This window comes from Gobius niger (assembly GCF_951799975.1).
Source record: "Gobius niger genome assembly, chromosome: 3".
NCBI classification, from domain to species: Eukaryota; Metazoa; Chordata; class Actinopteri; order Gobiiformes; family Gobiidae; genus Gobius; species Gobius niger.
In genome coordinates, this window is record NC_136854.1 from 18,420,299 (window position 1) to 18,440,559 (window position 20,261).

The 20,261-nt window shown below is 40.4% G+C and overlaps 3 protein-coding genes across 3 annotated transcripts; 2 read left to right on the forward strand and 1 right to left on the reverse strand.

Moving 5' to 3' along the window:
• The first annotated feature begins 5,484 nt into the window (after window positions 1–5,484).
• On the forward strand, window positions 5,485–8,108 carry ucp1 (uncoupling protein 1). Its single transcript, XM_079553871.1, has 7 exons — window positions 5,485–5,533; window positions 5,985–6,121; window positions 6,255–6,453; window positions 6,868–7,065; window positions 7,136–7,237; window positions 7,402–7,582; window positions 7,653–8,108. The coding sequence occupies exons 2-7, from the start codon at window positions 5,996–5,998 to the stop codon at window positions 7,765–7,767; spliced, it is 921 nt and encodes a 306-aa protein (XP_079409997.1). The 5' UTR covers window positions 5,485–5,533; window positions 5,985–5,995; the 3' UTR covers window positions 7,768–8,108.
• A 212-nt stretch (window positions 8,109–8,320) lies between these two features.
• On the reverse strand, window positions 8,321–10,959 carry elmod2 (ELMO/CED-12 domain containing 2). The gene is made up of 9 exons (XM_079553872.1): window positions 10,844–10,959; window positions 10,058–10,205; window positions 9,955–9,983; window positions 9,754–9,851; window positions 9,549–9,678; window positions 9,346–9,479; window positions 9,039–9,107; window positions 8,834–8,967; window positions 8,321–8,752 (listed from the first exon to the last, which is right to left on the reverse strand). The coding sequence occupies exons 2-9, from the start codon at window positions 10,200–10,202 to the stop codon at window positions 8,601–8,603; spliced, it is 891 nt and encodes a 296-aa protein (XP_079409998.1). The 5' UTR covers window positions 10,203–10,205; window positions 10,844–10,959; the 3' UTR covers window positions 8,321–8,600.
• Window positions 10,960–14,481: 3,522 nt separating this feature from the next.
• Window positions 14,482–19,032, forward strand: gprin3b (GPRIN family member 3b). The gene is made up of 2 exons (XM_079553848.1): window positions 14,482–14,746; window positions 16,146–19,032. Exon 2 carries the CDS (start codon window positions 16,231–16,233, stop codon window positions 17,731–17,733), a length of 1,503 nt encoding a protein of 500 aa, XP_079409974.1. The 5' UTR covers window positions 14,482–14,746; window positions 16,146–16,230; the 3' UTR covers window positions 17,734–19,032.
• The last annotated feature ends 1,229 nt before the right edge of the window (window positions 19,033–20,261 follow it).

The window sequence follows — 20,261 nt, forward strand, 5'->3', positions numbered from 1 at the left end:
AAAAAAAAAAAAGCCACTCATCTGGTATACTAGACAAAACTACTCTGCTCAATGATATACTTAAAATGGCACAATCAAATCATTCAGTCTCCAAGTACTACTACAAAATTATTCAACAAAATTTTACTCTCCCATTCATCTTAAAGAGTATTTGGGAGAAGGACCTAAAGATTACATTCTCAGAGTTGAACTGGAAAAAAATCTGTCAAAATTAAAAAAAAAAAAACTGTCTAGAGACATGAGGGTTAGGTTGATACGATTTAAAATTATGAATCGATATTACTGGACACCAATGCGGTTGCATAAGCTTGGCCTTAAAAATACTCCAAACTGTTGGAAATGCCAAAGCTTAGATGGCACACTGCTCCATGCATTGTGGCAATGCTCCAAAATTCAGGATTATTGGAATAAAATTCACGGTTGTATTGAGGAAATTACAGGAGATATCTTTGAGTTTTCTCCTAGGCTCTACGTGCTTGGAGATCCGGCCGTTGTACAGTCCTGCCAAAACGCACAATTCATCCAGACGGCATTAATGATAGGTAGACAGGTTTTGTTAAGGGATTGGAAAAATCCAAGAAATGTTCCCTTTAAAGATTGGTTTTGCGAATTAGGACGTGTGGCTACATATGAACAACTTTTCTACAGGATAAATGATAAATGGAATGAATATGAGGACAAATGGAGAAAATATTATATGTACATTGGACATCAGCAGTAACGGAGTGCTGTTTAATATCCGAATGTGGCACTTGACTAGGGCTAGTCAGATATTCGATGCTGGCAGTAGACTTAGTGATACTACTGAACCATGACAGATAAATAAATGAAAAGAACTGATAGATAAATACTAGATTACGGCTGCACTCTACGTTCAGTAATGAACTAAACTACTACAGGAAGTAACAGTTTGTCTCTTGAATAAACTATTTTGGCATCCTCTCCGGTCCAGCTTTGCCCAGGTCTGGAAGCTTCTCCAGCCAGGCCAGTGTAAGATCTCGTTTAAAGCTGCAAAATTGATCTTAATCTAACATATTTAATTTTTTTCTTTTTTAATTTTTTTTTAATTTTCTTAATCCCCTTGCGTTCTGATCACTCTTTTTTGTAGCATCTTTTGCCCTATTTTTTTGCACTGTGCCTGTTCCGAATTTATTTTATTTTTTTCTTAGTATTTGTTTATTTTTTCATTTTTAGTCCCTTTTTGCCGATTTCGTCGCTGTTTTTCAAAATTCAATTACATGTGTATATGTTTATACACACATATATATATATATATATATATATATATATATATATATATGCCACATACTTGGATCATTGAATGCCTGGAGCTATACAACATCAACAGGACTCTAAGAGCCTTCATTGCAAACTCAATGAGGTTGTGGAAAACCACCCTTGAAGCCAATGGCAAGCCACTTGCACAAGTCTCCATCAAATGTGGCATATTCCAAGGAGACGCCCTGTCCCCACTGCTGTTCTGCATAGGTCTGAACCCCCTCAGCCAAATAATCAACAAGACTGGCTATGGATACCGACTCAGGAACGGGGCCACCATCAGTCACCTCCTCTACATGGATGACATCAAGCTGTACGCTAAGAATGAGCGAGACATCGACTCACTGATCCATACCACCCGGATATACAGTGTAGACTTTGGGATGTCATTCGGACTAGAGAAGTGTGGTCGGATGGTGACTAAGAGAGGGAAGGTAGTCCACACAGAAGGGGTCTCACTCCCAGACGGAACAATAGCAGACATTGAGGACAGTTACAAGTACCTCGGAATCCCACAAGCAAATGGCAACCTCGAAGAGGTGACAAGGAAAGCGGCTACGGCCAAGTACCTCCAACGAGTAAGGCAGGTCCTAAGAAGCCAGCTCAATGGCAAGAACAAGTCCCGGGCAATAAACAGCTACGCCCTACCAGTAATCAGATACCCTGCAGGAATAATAAGCTGGCCAAAGGATGAGATACAGACCACAGATGTTAAGACGCGAAAGCTCCTAACCATGCACGGAGGGTTCCACCCCAAATCCAGCACCCTGAGACTGTACGCTAGCCGTAAGGAAGGAGGCCGAGGACTAGTGAGTGTGAGAGCCACTATCCAGGATGAAACATCCAAGATCCATAAGTACATCAAGGACAAGGCTCCGACAGATGACGTGCTCAGTGAATGTCTCAGACAATGGGGAACAGAAGATGAGGTGCTGGAGGTCCCGTCATGGGAGGACAAGCCCCTACACGGCATGTACCACCGAAACATAACTGAAGTGGCGGATATACAGAAATCCTACCAATGGCTAGACAGAGCCGGACTAAAGGACAGCACAGAGGCACTCATCATGGCTGCACAGGAGCAGGCCTTGAGCACCAGAGCAATAGAGGCCCAGATCTACCACACCAGACAAGACCCCAGGTGTAGACTGTGCAAAGAGGCCAATGAGACAATCCAGCACATAACTGCAGGGTGTAAGATGCTGCTGGGAAAGCTTACATGGAGCGCCATAACCAAGTGGCTGGTATAGTGTACAGGAACATCTGTGCAGAATATGGGCTGGAAACCCCAAGGTCAAAGTGGGAAACACCTCCAAAGGTGGTAGAGAATGACCGAGCCAAGATCCTGTGGGACTTCCAGATACAGACGGACATAATGGTAATGGCGAACCAACCGGACATTGTGGTGGTGGACAAAGAGCAGAGGAAAGCCATTGTGGTCGACATAGCAATACCAAGCGACTTCAACATCAGGAAAAAGGAACACGAGAAACTAGAGAAATACCAGGGGCTCAGAGAAGAGCTGGAGAAAACCTGGAGGGTGAAGGCATCAGTGGTGCCCGTGGTCGTTGGGGCACTCGGGGCAGTGACCCCCAAACTGGAGGAGTGGCTCCAGCAGATCCCAGGAAATACATCAGACATCTCGGTCCAGAAAAGTGCAGTTCTAGGAACAGCAAAGATACTGCGCAGAACCCTCAAGCTCCCAGGCCTCTGGTAGAGGACCCGAGCAGGAGGAAAAAGAGACCGCCCGCGGAGGGTGAGGAAGAGTTTTTTTTTTTTTTATATATATATATATATATATATATATATATATATATGTGTGTATATGTAAGAACACCACTCCGCTGCGCGTCGTGGTGTTCTTGACTCCGCGCCGTGCATTATAACCGTCTAATGCACGGCTCCTCGTTGTTTAATCCTTACATAACCATCTTTTCTTTCTTTTCTTTTTTTTTTTTTACAAATATTTGTAATTGTTATATTGTTTTTTGTTTGTTTTTTTAATTCTTTTTTGGTTATTATTACTTTATTTATTTATATGATCTTTTTTTTTTTTTTCAACCTTTATCTATATTATCTATTATGTATATTAATGGATTTATTCCTTGACTACTTTTTTTTGTCTTGATGGATTTATTATTATTATTATTTGTATTTTTTATTTTTTCTGTCATTGTTAGTTCTGATTGTTTACTACTTTTGGAATTATTTTATGTTGGTATGGCTATGGATGTGCGCCTGTGAATGTGTGTGGGTGTGTGTGTGTATGTGTGTGTGTGGATGTGCATGGTATTTGTGTTACTCTTTCCCCCCCCCCCCCCTCCTTTTGTTTTTTGGAAACCCATTCTGAAAAGAAAAATAATGTAAGAAGAAAAGTTAAATCAAATTTAAGTCGCAAAAAAAAATAAAAAAAAAAAAAATACAATGGTAATTTTGGAGTCTAGTAACACAGGGAAGGCCATCTATCTTTGTCAGATACATTGCAGGTACAAAACAGAACATTTACTGAAGTACGAACCGCTCAGCACAGCATTGGTCTCAAATTCCTGGTATCTTTGGATAAGAACACTGTATGTATTGTACATCCATCATTAGTTACTACATTTGTTTTACACCAGTTAGCAAAAAAAAAAAAAAAAAAATCAAATTAGTATGGTCGAGCATGGAGACAATGCATCACTATATATAAACATTCCAATGAACAAAGTAAAAGAGTATCAAAGAGAATCACAAAAATAAGTCAGTTGTTCTGCCACTTATCCACTTAATAAAACATTTGACCTTCCAGGTACCACGAAGCCTAGATCAAGATCAAATCAAGAATAAACCGGATTGTAAATTAGACATTCTTTGGACTTAATTAAGTCTAAACTGGGTATAAATATGTATAAATAAGCAGAAAAACACCAATCCTAAATGCATTACAGTTACATACAGTTGTCGTATAATGACAAATAAAGCACATTATCTTTATCCTTACTACAATAAACTTATCATACAATAAAGAAACTGTGTATTGTCGTGTAATAAAATGGGGGAATAGTGTCTGAATCTAACACATTTACCTTAGTTCAGACACAGGTATGTATAAAGTTGGAGATAGAAATGACTTACTAGTCATATTGACATGCTTCATAATTATTTGGTGTTCCTTGATATGTAGTGCAGAGTAGCAGGGTTACAAGCCCTAACTGTATATTACTAGGCAGAGCCTGAGAGGTAAGGAGCAAAAAGCAGCTGAGGTCAAACATGGTGTGATCTTATCTGCCACAGTGAACTCCGGACAGTGCCTGACGTCACAGCGGCTGCTTTTGTAATTTTCCCTGACCAAATGAACATAATGTGATCCTGCTTCAAAAACTTTGTCTGCAAATGTCCTGTCTAATGGACATACAGGGAAGAACACCAGTGTTCGATAATCAGAAAAAGAATGTGGAAAGATGAGCAGACAGAAAACTGCTTACTCTGCTCTGTTTGAAGCAGCTTTGTGATTGGCTGAGAGGCCAAGCCTCCATGAACTGTATGAATGATAATGCTTTATTATGGCTGTTGTTCGATGAAGACCTTTAGATTGGAGTACTGCAGCATCCACAGAGCAATGGTGCCACAAATCAGCACACACTTTACATCTACCCAATATACTGTATGCAGTGGTATATAGCAGGTACTAGCTCGTATCAGAAGGTTCATACTAGTATCAATAATGGTAGTTTAAATATCATTGTCAATGATTATTTGTTGTTGTGTCCTTCACTTCCCCATATTGCCTGTATGAATTTGCAGTATTAGATTGAGTCAGTGTAATTTCTATTAGAGTTACCCAGAATAGTGTACGCACTGTTTTTTTGTGTTTATTAAAGTTTGTTGAGTAGTTGTGTTTTACTGGAAAATGTTATTCTAAAATAATAGTACTTTTTCCCCACTTATTTCAAGAAATGCCTGAAATAAATATTGAAAACAAAATTGTAAAAATGTCCAACTATGAAGAGAAAATGTTATTTTAAATGCATTAAATGTGAAAGCAGTTGTTTTCTCAGTAGTGTGTGCTCTGTGAAGCAAATTGAACATTGACTTTCTGACAGTGAGTGGACTTTGCTTTGGCCCCGAGTACCGGAGTACACAGTAACGCCTCTTGGTACATGTCATAAAGAAGACAGCCTGTAAATATATAAATACAGAATTGAACACCCATCGCTTCCTCTTGGCACTGGATTATGATCTGGACCAATAAACAGAATCCTAAGTAACTAACAAAGTAAGTGCAATATCTTGTTTACTTTCATTGACTCATAAATGTCTGGTATATACTATATATTGCATCATTCAATTTACATTGTGGAGGAGTAAAGTTACTTTATACAGTATTACTTTGGCCTAGCGGGTAAATGTGTGACTCAAAAGACTTTTTCCATGAAAGACTTCTTTTGACATAAAACAGAATGGGGATTGGGAAATGAGTGGAGAGATTCTGTAAACTGCCAGAGCGGGGAGTCAAACTCATGAGGCTGAGGTTGGCAAAGTGCCCATGATGTGTGTTGCAGGCGGCACCCTTAACAAAGTTATATTGCAGCAAGGTTCAAAACAAGTAATAATGGCAGTAGAAGATATGACAATATATTATAATAGCTGGAATTATATAATACTTGTTCACTGCTTGCCTTTCAACCACTGCACCTCTGTAAACACATACATATGTTTACCTTCAGCTCCAGGAGACATGGTTGGGCTCAAGCCTTCAGACGTCCCTCCTCCTCTGGGGGTGAAGATGGCTAGTGCTGGGGCAGCTGCCTGTATTGCTGATATTATCACTTTTCCCCTGGACACAGCCAAAGTCCGACTACAGGTGCCACACAAACAAACAAACAAACAAACAAACACACACACACATGAGCACACATTGTATTGTTGTGCTCTGCCACAGCTCACAAAAGCGTGTCCACAAGCCAAAGAAAAATGCAGTGTTCTTTCCCCATCAGATCCAGGGAGAGAAGACCTCAGTGCAGAACATCAGGTACAGAGGGGTGTTTGGGACCATCGCCACCATGGTGCGGACAGAGGGGCCGCGCTCGCTCTACAACGGACTGGTGGCAGGACTACAGAGGCAGCTGTGCTTTGCCTCTGTCAGGATAGGCCTCTACGACAACGTCAGGGATTTCTACACAGGGGGGAAAGAAAGTAAGTGTTGCTAACTTACATATTTCCCTTTTTCCCTTTATTAAAGAGCCTGAATTCTATTATGAAAAGCATAGTTGTGTTTTTGTGTCATTTATATTTGCATAGTCAGCTCCTTACTTTCTCAAGAATTCAAAATGCTTGCTCCAACCTCAACGGCTGATGTCATGTTTTTCCAGATAGCTGCACTAAACTTGCAAGAATTGTTTCAACCCTCAAATTGTCTCTACTGAAAACGGAGAACTTGAGACTTTAAGAATTAAGCTTAAAAATGGTTTCAAGTTCAAAGGCAGCTAAATGCTCTGGATAGTGCCAACCTGCGCAATCAGAACTTGTCACTTGAACTTGCAAATCAACGACTCAAACTTGGACTTGAGGGTGACCCGACGAGCTTAAAATTCCATCTCCTATGTTCAGATCCAGGGGTTTTGGTGCGGATCTTGGCAGGCTGCACTACAGGAGCCATGGCGGTTTCCTTTGCTCAGCCGACAGACGTGGTGAAGGTGCGCTTCCAGGCCCAGATGAATTTGGACGGAGTGGCTCGGCGCTACAGTGGCACCATGCAGGCTTACAGGCACATCTTCCAGAACGAGGGCCTCAAAGGACTCTGGAAAGGTGCTGCCGGGGGAAATAGATTGCATTCTGGAAGGATGAGTTTTGTAATAATTGAGAATGTTCATTTTAGGTACGCTTCCAAACATCACTAGGAATGCTCTGGTTAACTGCACAGAGCTGGTGACCTATGACCTGATCAAAGAAGCAATCCTCAGACACAAGCTCATGTCAGGTGGGTTTGCACATGCCTTTGCACCTCTTCCAGCTGATACCACCAAACATGGCCAAAAACAATGTTAACACAACTTCTATCTCTTCATTTTATATTGCCGTATTACACAACATGCTGACAAAGGACATTGCTCATTTCTTTCTTCTTCCACTATGCTTTTCCAGATAATCTGCCATGCCATTTCGTCTCAGCATTTGGAGCTGGTTTTGTTACCACAGTTATCGCTTCCCCTGTGGATGTTGTCAAAACCAGATACATGAACTCTCCACCTGGACAGTATAAAAGCGCCATTAACTGTTCCTGGGTTATGATGACCAAAGAGGGGCCCTCAGCTTTCTACAAAGGGTAAACAGAGGTCACACCGTTTTACTGTGTTGTCTTACTCACTAAAATCTCCCGATATTTTTGTTTACAGGTTTGTTCCTTCGTTTCTGAGGCTGGGCTCGTGGAACGTTGTTATGTTTGTGTCATTTGAACAAATCAAGCGGCTCATGATGGTCACCAAGAAAAGGATGGAGACCCCTAGTTAGAGTCAGTTTTATAGTGACTGAAACACCTCTGAAGTTAAGAAACCTCAATCTTAACACCTTGTATGAGCAGTATTCATGTCCTGTGGCAGCACAAGTCCTTTGTTTGAAAAAGGAATTTATGATTTATTACTTAGAGACTAAAAACTAACAGAGTATTTATGACTATACATGAGAACAATATAGACATCAGGGCAGCAGGTTTAAGGCAGCCCAAGACAGCGCACCTAAAGCACTAAATAGCGTCTGTATTAGACCCATTAAATGCCTTGTTTTATAACCTTTGCTGTCTGAATGGATCTGCTGTTATGCAATCACATCCACACTATTGAACACGCCATAAAACTGTGGGTTTATTGCCTTTGATGTGTTACTCATTACAGAGGTATTCTGTAAAATACAGGAAATACAAAGGGCATAATATTATATTTCTAACTAATACAGTATATTACAAGTCCAAATGTGAGTATTTCATTACAGAACCAAAATGTCAGAATATTTGATTACATGTGATGTTAATGGTTTCCTCAATTTTGCCAATAGCAAAATCATGCAACACTTTCTGTCCAATTATATTCTTTAGTTGACACGCACACAAAATAAATAAAGTGTTTTCAACTTATCAGCTGTTCACTCACAAAATGATGCAAACAACAAACTTCCCTTCAGTCGTCTTCAATGAGCATGTCTGTCCCAGGACATTTTGGAATAGTCAACTTGTAAAACTTGTGATTCATCACAACACACAATGAGAGTGACAATTACACTAGTTTATATATACTAGTATGTGGCAGCATCAGTCTCTCTCCATTGTTCTGGGTCAAAGGCAGGATAGGCTAATTTTCCACTCTTAATGTTAGGCACACAGTGGGATCTTTCAAATGGAGTTGGACTCTGGTGTGAAATTTTTCTCTGTATTCATTGAACAACATGATGCTTTCTGGTTTCTCTGCAAGCCAGAATTTATCAAATTCATACGCCAAGTAACCTAGAGGACAGATAAAGACAGATTAATGATTTGCTTTAAAAAAGAAAAAAAAAAAAAAAGTGCAGATGATACAGTACTTACAATAGAGCTGATGGAAATGCTGCACTTCAGGTGAGCCCACGACAGTGTTGTAAAAATGAGGCTTCAAAGCGCCACTCTTCAGAAGGCTATAGGCCATCTCTGTCAGGTTAATTCCCACAATGGCATAGGAGTATCTAATGTACAGATAAACATAGGAGTCATGGCTTAGTTTTCACATCAACTGTAGCAGTACTGCATGTCATACCCAAGTTTAGGATGGTTTGCATGTGATAACACCTGGCGAGCTTCCTCAGTGTAGTTTTCACTAAAAAAGCTGTCAAGAGGAGAGCCAGAATTAACCACATGTTAGAAGGTAAGGTACAATTCGGGCCTAGAAGAAGAAGTTCACAATGTTTCACCCATCCTTTTATTCCTTCTTAAACAACAATTCTGGTCAAAAGTAGAGCATGATAATCTTACTATGTGAGAAATATGAATCTGTGTATCTCGTTTTACTTTTGAGGAAAAGTGTTGTATTCAAAGTTCAAACGGTAAATATCAGTACCACTCACACAAGGTTGATAAGTCCGAGTAAACCCATTCCTCTGAAGTCAGTCTTGGGGTCATCTCCCTGGAAACCGATGTCTCCCCACTGCTTGGTTACCCTAGAATCCAGTTTGACTGTCGGCATGAGCATGTCCCATAGCTGAAAGCACAGTAGTAATTGAAAAGCACTCTAAAAATGCACCATATAAAATGTTCCAAATGCCATTACCTTAAGCAGCATGGCCTCATGTTCTGGGTTATCGGAGCTGAAAACCTCTTTTCTCAAATCCTCCACAGCTATATAAAGTTGGTTGTATCCAGTTATTTGCAACAAGCATGTGTACAGGCTGTCTTTGAACCTGGAAAAAAAAAACACAGTATTTTGGTAAATAGGCAAAACCCTTATTTTGGATTCAGGTAGAAACAAAACTTACAAGGGATCTTTCTGGGACACAATGTTCTTCTCCTGCATTATGTGATCCACACATTGTGGTAAACTCTCTCTGTTGGCGGTCAAAGCATTTCTCACGACCTATAAAACAAATTCTTAATGTATTGTAAATAAGAAAGAAGAATGATTCACTACAAACAGCAATTTTACTGTGTATTCTGTCATTACATATAATCCATCATACCTTGTTCTTTGAGGACTGTAGGGAATACTCTGCAATATATAACAATACATTTTTTAATGTTGGTTGAAAAATCATACCATAGGGAACTGGTTATGACACACACCGGCTTTTGATGTTCTTGTGGCTCCAGGTTTGTGTCCGGAGCATATTCTCTGGAGTTCACATTTTCCAGTAGCCTGTCTGAGGAGCCACTTCAGCCAGTATCTCAAAAAGGACGTGTAGACATACTGCAGGATGCAAGTCAGCATTTTCTACCACAGGAAACATACATGACGTGTATTAAAAAATGCTTGGATATTGCATTTCCACGTTGTTTTGGAGAACACTACTCTAATATAATCCTGACAATGAATGAATGGTTGTCTCTGCGTGTCATTTGGGCAGATCATGTGCCGCGCTGGCCATTGTTACAAATAGGTAACGATATTCTCAGCACCCTTCTACTGTAATTACAATAATTTAGTTTTGTCTACAACTACAAATATGTTAATATTTAACTCTCAAAAAGGCTTGGATAAACGTGACATTTGACATGTAATAAACACATCGGCTGACTTAAAACAGACACACACATAATAATAGATTCGGATAATCTACTTCATTTGATAGATTTAACATACCGAAAAAAGCAATTTGGTGAATGCTATGAGTTGCTGACTTCCTACTTTATAACAATATCAAGTCACAGTAAAACTCGAAACAAAAGAGACAACAGGTTGCCTTTGTATCCCTTTAGCTAACAGTTAACGTTAACTAGCAGCTCATTTGGGGGACACTGTGAAACATTGCGTGACACAAAAACATTGCGTGTCAAAGGATGTAATGAATATTTGTTTTTTCTTATCCTTTGGCCTAAAAGATGCAAATAATAATGCTGAGTTGTGCTTACTCGATGTAGCTCGTATGTTAGCCGCTTCCGTCCCCACCAGCTGGTAGCAACGTTTTCACTTGACAACAGTGCGAGTGCTGCGTTTAGATGCGAGCAGAAACAGCAAACACTGCAAACTGAGAAATATTCAAAACACACACAAATTGCCGGATTTGGTATCTGTATTTATATATATTTGCGAACAAACCACTCACAATTAGGAAGCGTTTCAATTTATGATTGGAAAAGCTTTTTTGTTTTGGGTTACGCACAATGACGGAAAACCGTGAACGTTTCCCAAAACTAGAGCGCCATCCTCAGGCCTGTAGCCGAAGATTTCAGAGTTAACCGCAAGATGGCGTCAAAATCTACAAAATCTAAATAGTGTATATTTTTTATATATTTTCTCTACATTGAGAGGAAATATTACGGTAGTTTTCACAGCATATTTTCATGGGGCTACATTCAAATTTGTTGTTACTGGATTGCTTTTCAGTGGGGCCGCTGTCTGCAGTAATTTACTCCGGGTCTACTAGACCTCCTCTCTAATCAGTCCCCCAGGGTTGTTAGACAGAGGTCGATCATGTGTAATTAGAGTGGTTTTAGAGGGACTCTAGTCCCGATTCAGTCTATAAGCTATTTGATGATGATGATGATGCATTGGTTTAATATAATGCTTTTTTGGACACTCAAATACATTACATTACCTTATTCATTCACTCCATAGTTGGTGGTAAGCTACTATTGTAACCACAGCTGCCCTGGGGTAGACTGACGGAAGCAATCGAGGCAACCAGTCTGCGCCATCGGCCCCTCCACCCATCCATCCAACTCCACTCAGTTAAAAAGATGATACCTAGTCCATGGGTCATAGCAATTTTAAGAAGAAAAAAAAAAGAAAGAAACTAATTGAGAGCCAGGATTTTAAACAGTGCAAGGGAGGTCCTAGGCTACATAGGAATGCTGTTTACCAAGTGTCTTTTGGAGTCGTCCCTGGTATTACAACAATGTCAGCTTCCCGTCATGAGGACCTAAGAGAAGCTCTTTCTTTCCTCGACCATTGATTACAACCCAATCTCACAACTCAGTAGCTCAAAAGTGCACATTGGTAATGAGGCTCAAAATCTGTGCATATAGCGCACACCACAGCAAAACACTGATCAAACTACGCGTTTTCACTTGAAGCAGCAATTGTTTACGTTTGGTGCAGTGCTGTGAAGTGTGAATGGCAAACATGTCAAAAAGACTGAAAAGTGTTCTGAAACAGAGAGAATAGCATGGCTTTCACTGTGTCCAAACAATAAACTGTGTTCAATCTTTTGATAAAAGAGGGATGTTATTGAGAAAAATGTTCAGTCAGTTGATGGCCTGGTGAAAGGAATGTAATGGAATGCTTTGATTGACAGTTATGGTGTAACCTTCATCTTTCATGCAACAGGAACTTTTGGTTTTAGAAGAGATATTACACATGCATGTCTTTGGATGGAGGAAGAGGGTAAAGTAATTCAGAAAAACTGTCATTGCGGATCAAGAATTGAACCTACAACCTTTTCCTGAGAGGCACGAGCATTTACAAATTAAAAGCTCCAAAAATGTACATAGCAAAATGCACATGTAATTCCTATCTAGGGCAAAATTGATTAATCCTTGTCCCATTACTGAACTTTCCAGCGAGCCACCTAAATCCGGGATTACTGTTTAGAGTTAGTATTTTTGCTTCGCAGACTTAGTGACAAACCCTTGCACATCACTGAGTGCAACATGTAATGTGGAATGAAAAAAGCTTGAATATAAGACACATCATGAGCTATTGAAGAATCCATTCTATAATATGGTCAGAATCACCTGGCCGGAAAATTCACCTATTGTACATGTTTTCAGTCTCTTTTTGGCATGGCCACCTTTACGTTATGACTTGCCCTGAACTGACGTACATATACTGTACCATTGTTGCAGTCCACCACTTCATAGCACTGTGCTTTGTTGGGGCCCATTTGAGTTAGTAAAATCGAGAAGGAGAAATCAAGAAGAAAATATAATTTCTTCTTTCCAAAGATGCAATGAAGTGAATCAAGATTGTCTTTAACTGTATTTGTTGATAGTTGTTTCGTGAAGTCAACAACTGGACGTTGTAGTTGTTTCTGAATTTGGTCATTATGAAAGAATATTTAGTTTGACCATGATCTGGTCCTGCAGGGGACCACAGCAACATAATGTAAGCACTGGGATTTCACGCACTGCTCAACCACACACACAGATTTTCAAAATAATGCTTTGTTTTAAATTTAAATGTGATCACACATTTGTTAAAAAAAAAATAAAAAAAATGAGATGATATATATATATATATATATATATATATAGTGTTGGAGGTAACGTATAACAAGAGTAACGAGTTACAAAAATATACTCTTTTTTTTTTCAGTAACTAAGGAACCTGACATATTACTTGAACAAAATATGGTAATATATTAGTCATTACAATTTAAGTAACTCAAGTTACAAGTGCATTTGAATGGTTTGTATTGAGGTACGAACAAAAGATACCAAACTCCTCCCAAATAAATGCAGCACCAACATTAGTGTATTAGATCTGCGGTTGGGTTGTGTGTGAACGTTGTTAAAACAAAACACGAGAGAATGGGGAATGCGAAGGAAAAGGAAATCTTTGACTGCACTTTTGCTCTGTGGCATTAGTACCATTTTCAGTTTATGTTTTGCCAAAAGTAACTCAAAAGTAACTCAAAGTAGTGTAACTACACTAAATCTTTCAAACAGTAATATGTAGTGAAAAAATTGTGAATTTTCAAAGCTGTAACTATTAATATAGAATTGAATTGCAATTTTAAAGTAAGGGTACACTATTGCAGTTTCCTATAATGACAAATTATAAAACTTTGTGCATAATATAGTAGTCGAGCCCTCTGTATTGTGATGCACACTCAACAAAAGCATATTGTCGCTCTGTATCTCAGATTGGTAATCAGAACATTGATATGTAATCATCCATTTATATAAGCTTTAAGATATAAAGTGAGATATACATTTAATAATGGAGGGTTATGAGTATAGTATGCATGCATATAAACAGCTGTTTAAATGTTCATACATGTAAACAAAATTAGAACAAAAAATAAAGAAAATATATTAAACATGCAATAGGTTAATTAGCCAGTAATACGTTTTAGAAGCTTTGCATTAGTTACATGCACCATACCTTTTTCTCACTTAGGAAAATTGTCACCTATACCTTTGATCGATGAAATAAATAACATAGGTTACATTGAAAGAATAGAAAGATGAGCCAATAACAATATCTGTGTTGTGGCTTTCATCATACATCCCACAAAAAGTCAACCCATCCCAAAGAGTACACTCCTCATCTTCCCTTAAGTCGTATCCTGATGACACAAACGAAGGTGCAGTCCGAAACAAATGATGTCGCCTCTTGACCGCCACAGGAAACAATCCTAAAGGCTGCCTGGATTTACAAGTAATCAATGAGATGCACCATTGGTGACCCTCGTGTGGCTTTTCCTCTGCATATCCGTTCAGCACTACACACTAGATAAAACCTCTTCTTTTCCCCTGTCTCAATGCACCCATGACCAACATTCTTCAATTAATTTATCTGCGCTCTTCACCGTGCGTAAAAAGGACACGTTCGGGGCAGTGGTGACTCATAGCGCGCCGTGGTCACTCTCCGTCTCCACCTCTCTCCGTGTTTCTTTCACACATTCTCATTCAAACGAGCTTGGGATGTGGAAATGAGGAATCGATACGACCACGGACCCATATTGCGATAGAAGGCGTGGTTTGCTGTCAGCAGCACGGGGGCTTCGTCCCCCCCTCCCCCGTTTTTGTAGCCTCGTTTTTTACAGACACAGACAGGAGTGGAGGCGCCTCTCGGATCCCCGTTCAAAGGTAATTCTCCTTTGCCTTTCACCTTGTTTCATGCTCGCTTCACCTGCGTAAATCGCCTGCAAGGTCATCAAACCTCCCATAGAAGTGTACTGTACATGTCATAGATTTGGAGCGATTCTGCAGACACAGTGTCATTAGCTTAGTTCGCTGCAGGATGAGTGAGGAGAACGCATGCGATGGGGAATAAGGCAGGATAAGGCAGAGTCTCATCACGGGTTGGAAAGGTTTCCCACTCCCTCCATCTATGTTTGCACTTTGACAACAGACGGCGGCGTGAATAGAAGTGGGATGGGATGGCACACAGAACGCGGTACATCTGTCTATGACCCAGAAGGCTTTTGCGTTCATTCAATGCTGCAATAGTGAATTTGAACAATTCCAACCATTGTGGATAGTTTCTTTTTTCTTTTCTTTTTTTTTTGTAATGCTCAAGAGACAATTGGATTATGATAGGGTGCTCTAGCTGCTCGGGAGAAGGGAGACCAACAATGCAAATCATGTTGAGTAAAATAGCTCATCAATAATTTTCCCATGCGCTGCTGCCACTCTTTCTCTCTTCCACTCTGTTTCTCTCTCTGCTTTCCTCCTTGTGTGTGTAGTAAGCCACATAAATGATTGAGTCCTCGGATCACTGCAATTCATTTTTTTTAAAGTTATATTTTGGATGTGCGCTGTCATTTTGCTCGCAGAGCTGACCTAGATGCTGATGCAGAGACAAGCATTGAATTTAAACAAATAGCAAGACAAATGGGCAGATGTGAGGATATGACACAATTGGCCAGGTGTAGGCAACGTCTGGTCCGGGGGCCAAATTCAGCCCTCCAGCAAAGAACCTCTGGCCCTAAAGATGATTTTGAAACATATTACTCTAAAAATCACAGATTAAATACTTGTTAAAATATTCTAAAAATGTCAGAAATAGCATCAGTTCTGGCAACATTTACAACACTGGCATTTGTGGAAAGTGGTGCTTTTCTTTGCTTTTTTCTTTCCACAATGGGGCGGTTTGGCCCCTGGTGCTTTGGCAATGGAAACTTGGTGATACCTCTGCAATAAGCTATAGTCTGCTGTTGGGCTGAGTCTATTTTGCTTGGCCCATACTATACTTTGTACATTATGATGTGTGGTTTCACAGTCAGTCTGAGATATGATTGATTGATTTAACATAAAAGTTATGGGGGGGGGGGGGGGGGGGGGGGTCACTACAAGATAAAATATATACAAATATCCCCCCAAAAAATGTATAAAAAGTTGCATGCACCTTTGAATTACCAGGAGTGTGAGAAAGAAATGATATAAGAGAAGCTATTACGGATTCCATACATGCATAAATTCTAATGATTTATTTAATATTTAATATTTCTTCCACTATGTAACTATGTCTGTTTTCTTCCATTAGGAGACGGATCAGCATCTGAGGTATCAGCGTTCATTTGTTTTCATTTCTGGATTATAATAAACTTTTCTAAAAGACTGAATCCAACATGGGAACCAATCCAAAACGGACAGTGACAGTGCAGATGGTTCCTCAGCTGGCTGCAGTCGACACACTGGGCAATAAGGAATCCAACGCCAACTGGGCAAAAGAAGCCAACATCATACCCCACTGTCCCGAGCCTATCCTGTCCTCCAAGGACCACAAGCCGGATACACCGTCTATGGATACTGCTAATACCCCAAAGTCAGATGGAACGGTTAGCACCGTTGTATCTGACAAACCAGCAATCGGGAGCCAGGGAGAGGCTGTAGAGAGGGAAAAACAACACCTGCCGGACCTGTCATGTGATGGAAAGGATGCTAACGCTAACATGGCTGAGTTGTCAAGGGTGGACAAGCAAAACAATGACTGTACAGCAAAAGCTGCAGATGAAGTTCAAACTCAAAATAGCTTGGGAAAAAACATATCCAGTAATAATGGTAACACAGTTATACGTAGCACAGATCTGGCACAACATGACGACACAGGATCCATTTCACCTCCGCCCAAGCAAAATCTGGAAATGCCACACCAAGCAATGAGCGAAACCACAGCTAAAACTTCCTCCCAAGAACCCACTACAGCCTCACAAGTCACCTCCTCTGTGTTTAGCGTCACCACACAGAACAAGCTGGCCGATGAGCCGAGCCACCGAACAGCTGCGACGGAGGGACCCACACCAGGGCCTGACTGCAAGCGCTACACTGAAGCTTCCACTATGACCTCAGAAACTCCACCCGCTCCTGCCAAACAGCGCCACGACATAGAGGTGCAAGCTGTGGCCCACACATGCACTAGAGGCGTATGTACGAGCCCCAGCCTGCTTCCTTTCGCACAGAGGCCCAGTGTTGACGCGGGGGTGGGCACAGGACATGATGATTTGGACATGCAAGTGGTTGAAGCAGAGGTGTGCCCCAAGGAAAACGGCAACCTCGGAGCCAAGCCCAAAGACGGATCGGTGAATCTCTGCAACACACAGCCGGTCTATCAAATAAACATTGAGCACAGCAAACACAAAGTAGCAGAACCGCAAGCGGGCAATCAAAAAGAGCCAACTGCTGAAGTGCCCATTTCTAAATCGGAGACGTCCCAAGAGAGTGCAAAGGTCAATGCTCCGTCCGCATCTGCTGATCCAAGAAAGTCTGAAGCATCAACAAGCAAAGAGGCGAGCGAGGAGGAGAGCAGTGACAAAAATGATGAGGATGACAACCAAACAGACAAAGGCGTCCAGGATGTGGTTTGGGACGAACAGGGCATGACATGGGAGGTGTACGGTGCATCCGTGGACCTCGAATCGCTCGGTTTTGCCATCCAGAGCCACCTACAGTGCAAAATCAAAGAGCAGGAGAGGAAACTTATCGCACAGGCATCTATAAGGAAGTCTATCTCGGACTCGCCGCAACGCAGGAAGAAGAAGCGGAGGCAGGGCAATTTTTTCAGGTCAATGCTACAAAATGTCAGGCGGCCCAACTGCTGCTCCCGAACCACCCCCTCCTCCGTCCTGGACTAGCACCCCAAGGTGGTCTTCGGGGCAAAGCAGAGGTTAAAACTTGCCCTCCTCTTGTGTGATGAGTCAAAAATGCCAAGTGAAAAACATTAACGGGACAAAAATGGCCCCTGTAAAGTAAGTATTTACTGGAATGTTGTAGCATAAAAAGAGTACTACTATTTGTGATGTTTCTGAGCAAGGACGACAAAAAAGGTAGGATATAGAGAACAAATCAAGGCATATTTTAAAGATACATAGTCTATTATGAAAAGAACATTTTGAATAACAAAAGGCAATAATAGTGAAACGCATGTATGTTAGAAACAAAGGCAGAGCTAAAGCAGATAATGGGGTAGATTTATTATTGTGCAACCGCTATGTTCAGCATCTCCATTCCATTCAGTGCAATGGTTACATGTTGTCAAAGTGTCTCTGGGCTCTATATTTATATAATGGCTGTATTGTTTTTTTGCACACTTCTTCGAAGTCAGTGATAACATTGTGCAGAAAGGGATTGTATATGTACATGCACTGTTTAACCTGGTCTCCTGTGGGTTTCTATTAAAATGACAAAGAGACACATATTACTGTGTGGTTAATTGACACCATTTATACCATTATACATTAGAAATACATTAAAACTCTACTGGGCCCTTGTAATTACAATAACTTCAGAAGTGGATGGATTAAATGCTGATCCCAGGATTTGGTAACTTGCAGATGTTGCTTCAATGAAATTAACTTCTGATAAGAAAACATTTAGTATTATAGTATGGTGCTGGAATCTAGCCCAAAGTATTTCAGTGTGAGAAAAAGCTTTGCCTCACGGTTGGCTGTGGCAGGATGTCGTTTTATCCAGAGAATCCCGTCTCTCTTACCTGTCTTAGATGGTGGACAAACAGGCATGAGATCTCGGCATGTAGTAGCCCAGGAGGGGACTGACCCGACTTGTCCTGAAGATCTTAAAGTGCTCTATAGATGGGAATAGGAAAGGGGTAATTAGCCCCAGGGCAGGTTACAATGGTTATTTTCAGGCTAGTTTACTCCAGAAAACGCCAGCTCTTACAGCCAGCCCATCCTTTTGTCACCATACATAAACGCATACAAAGAATGACTCTACCACGATTAACCAGGTTAATTACTCAAAATGTGCACTATATGAAGGACAATTATGCAAAATGCAGCGGTGGAAAAACGGACTTCCTCCTGATTACTTAAATCCATGCATGATTTAAGAGCTCTCAAGTGTGCACAATTTACTGGTCTTTTTAATTGACACGGATCATGGTGATAAATGAGAAATGACAATCTGATAATCAAGCGGGACATTTGGATTTTTTTTGTTCAGTTTGAAACAATGTAGAATCTCCCTAAAACAAACTGCAACATTTAAGCCTATTTATAAATGCTGGCTTGACTAACCATCAAAACGTCTTTGATTTATTTTAATTAGAATATACCATTTCGGGGCCTAGTTTATGAGGAGTAATTCTGCACTATTATATTTACTAGTTACGTAAATAGCAGTTTCTGAACTTTTGAAAATGGTAGGTCACTCTATACTGCATTATTCAACACGAGCTCAGCAATGCCCACGCAACAGTGGTCACAAAAATGCATTTACATTGTTGTGATTAAGTAAATAAAATCAGTGTTATAATCCTCCAGCACATCAGTCTACTGAATATTTTAGAATAAAACCTATTGCCCGGAGATAAATGATGTAATTCTGTGCAATGTAGCTTACAAGCTGGTGTATATGTTTTGTTTTAGTTTGTCTTTGATCAACATTAATTGGGTTGTCATCTCTGTATGGTGGATCATTTCTTTTTCAGTACAGATTTTTAGAATCCAGAGCAACTGATGCTTTTCAATGTTATGAGCCAATAATTCGATTCAAACAAATAAATAAGTCAAATTAAACCAAATTACTATAAAAAGACAAAACAGCGCACTGCTCGACACTTCCAGTGCAGTGTTCTCCTAGACTGATGCTAATGCTACAGACCTGCGCTGTTTAAACAGGTGGTTGGTCCAAACAAAAATATTGTCCGACCCAATAGCTGTGTATGGCTGATAGCTGAAATTCTGGAGAGCTCGATGTCAGCTTGGGGTTTATTACTCTTAATACGACAACTATTTAACCAGACCTTAATTAACATCTACCATAGTGGTGTGGATGCATTGCTCACATTGCATTGGGCCAGATTTATTCATTGTCCTTCGTTAAAACAAGATCCTTGATGGGTTTATCCAATGGCGTACTACTTTGCAGCATGTGATTTTCAGTGTAGCAAAATTGATATTCAAATAGCAGGGCAAGCTTAATTGATATAGCAAGTCATCTTGATGCAGAATTCTATCATCAAAGCCAATAGCTTCTCCTGAGTGGTTAGCTGTTGATCTTGGGAGACTGCAGCGATTGTCCTAAATAGCATGTCACTTCCTGTTAAGTCAGAGGTGCACAACGTCCTGCGTTGCCACAAATTGTCTTCCACTTCTAAACAAAGGTACCTTAAGGGCACAAATTTAAAGTTACTTTGTGCCCT

Bases quoted from the DNA above. Each gene is read 5' to 3' on its own strand.
- elmod2 (XM_079553872.1), bottom strand. From the start codon at position 10,202: ATGCTGACTTGCATCCTGCAGTATGTCTACACGTCCTTTTTGAGATAC. The intron at 9,108-9,345 runs GTGAGTGGTACT...TCCTCTTGACAG, and splicing joins CTCGGACTTATCAACCTTGT to CTTTTTTAGTGAAAACTACA. The intron at 8,753-8,833 runs GTAAGTACTGTA...TCTGTCCTCTAG, and splicing joins GCATTTCCATCAGCTCTATT to GTTACTTGGCGTATGAATTT.
- gprin3b (XM_079553848.1), top strand. From the start codon at position 16,231: ATGGGAACCAATCCAAAACGGACAGTGACAGTGCAGATGGTTCCTCAG.
- ucp1 (XM_079553871.1), top strand. From the start codon at position 5,996: ATGGTTGGGCTCAAGCCTTCAGACGTCCCTCCTCCTCTGGGGGTGAAG. The intron at 6,454-6,867 runs GTAAGTGTTGCT...TCCTATGTTCAG, and splicing joins CTACACAGGGGGGAAAGAAA to ATCCAGGGGTTTTGGTGCGG. The intron at 7,066-7,135 runs GTGCTGCCGGGG...TGTTCATTTTAG, and splicing joins CCTCAAAGGACTCTGGAAAG to GTACGCTTCCAAACATCACT.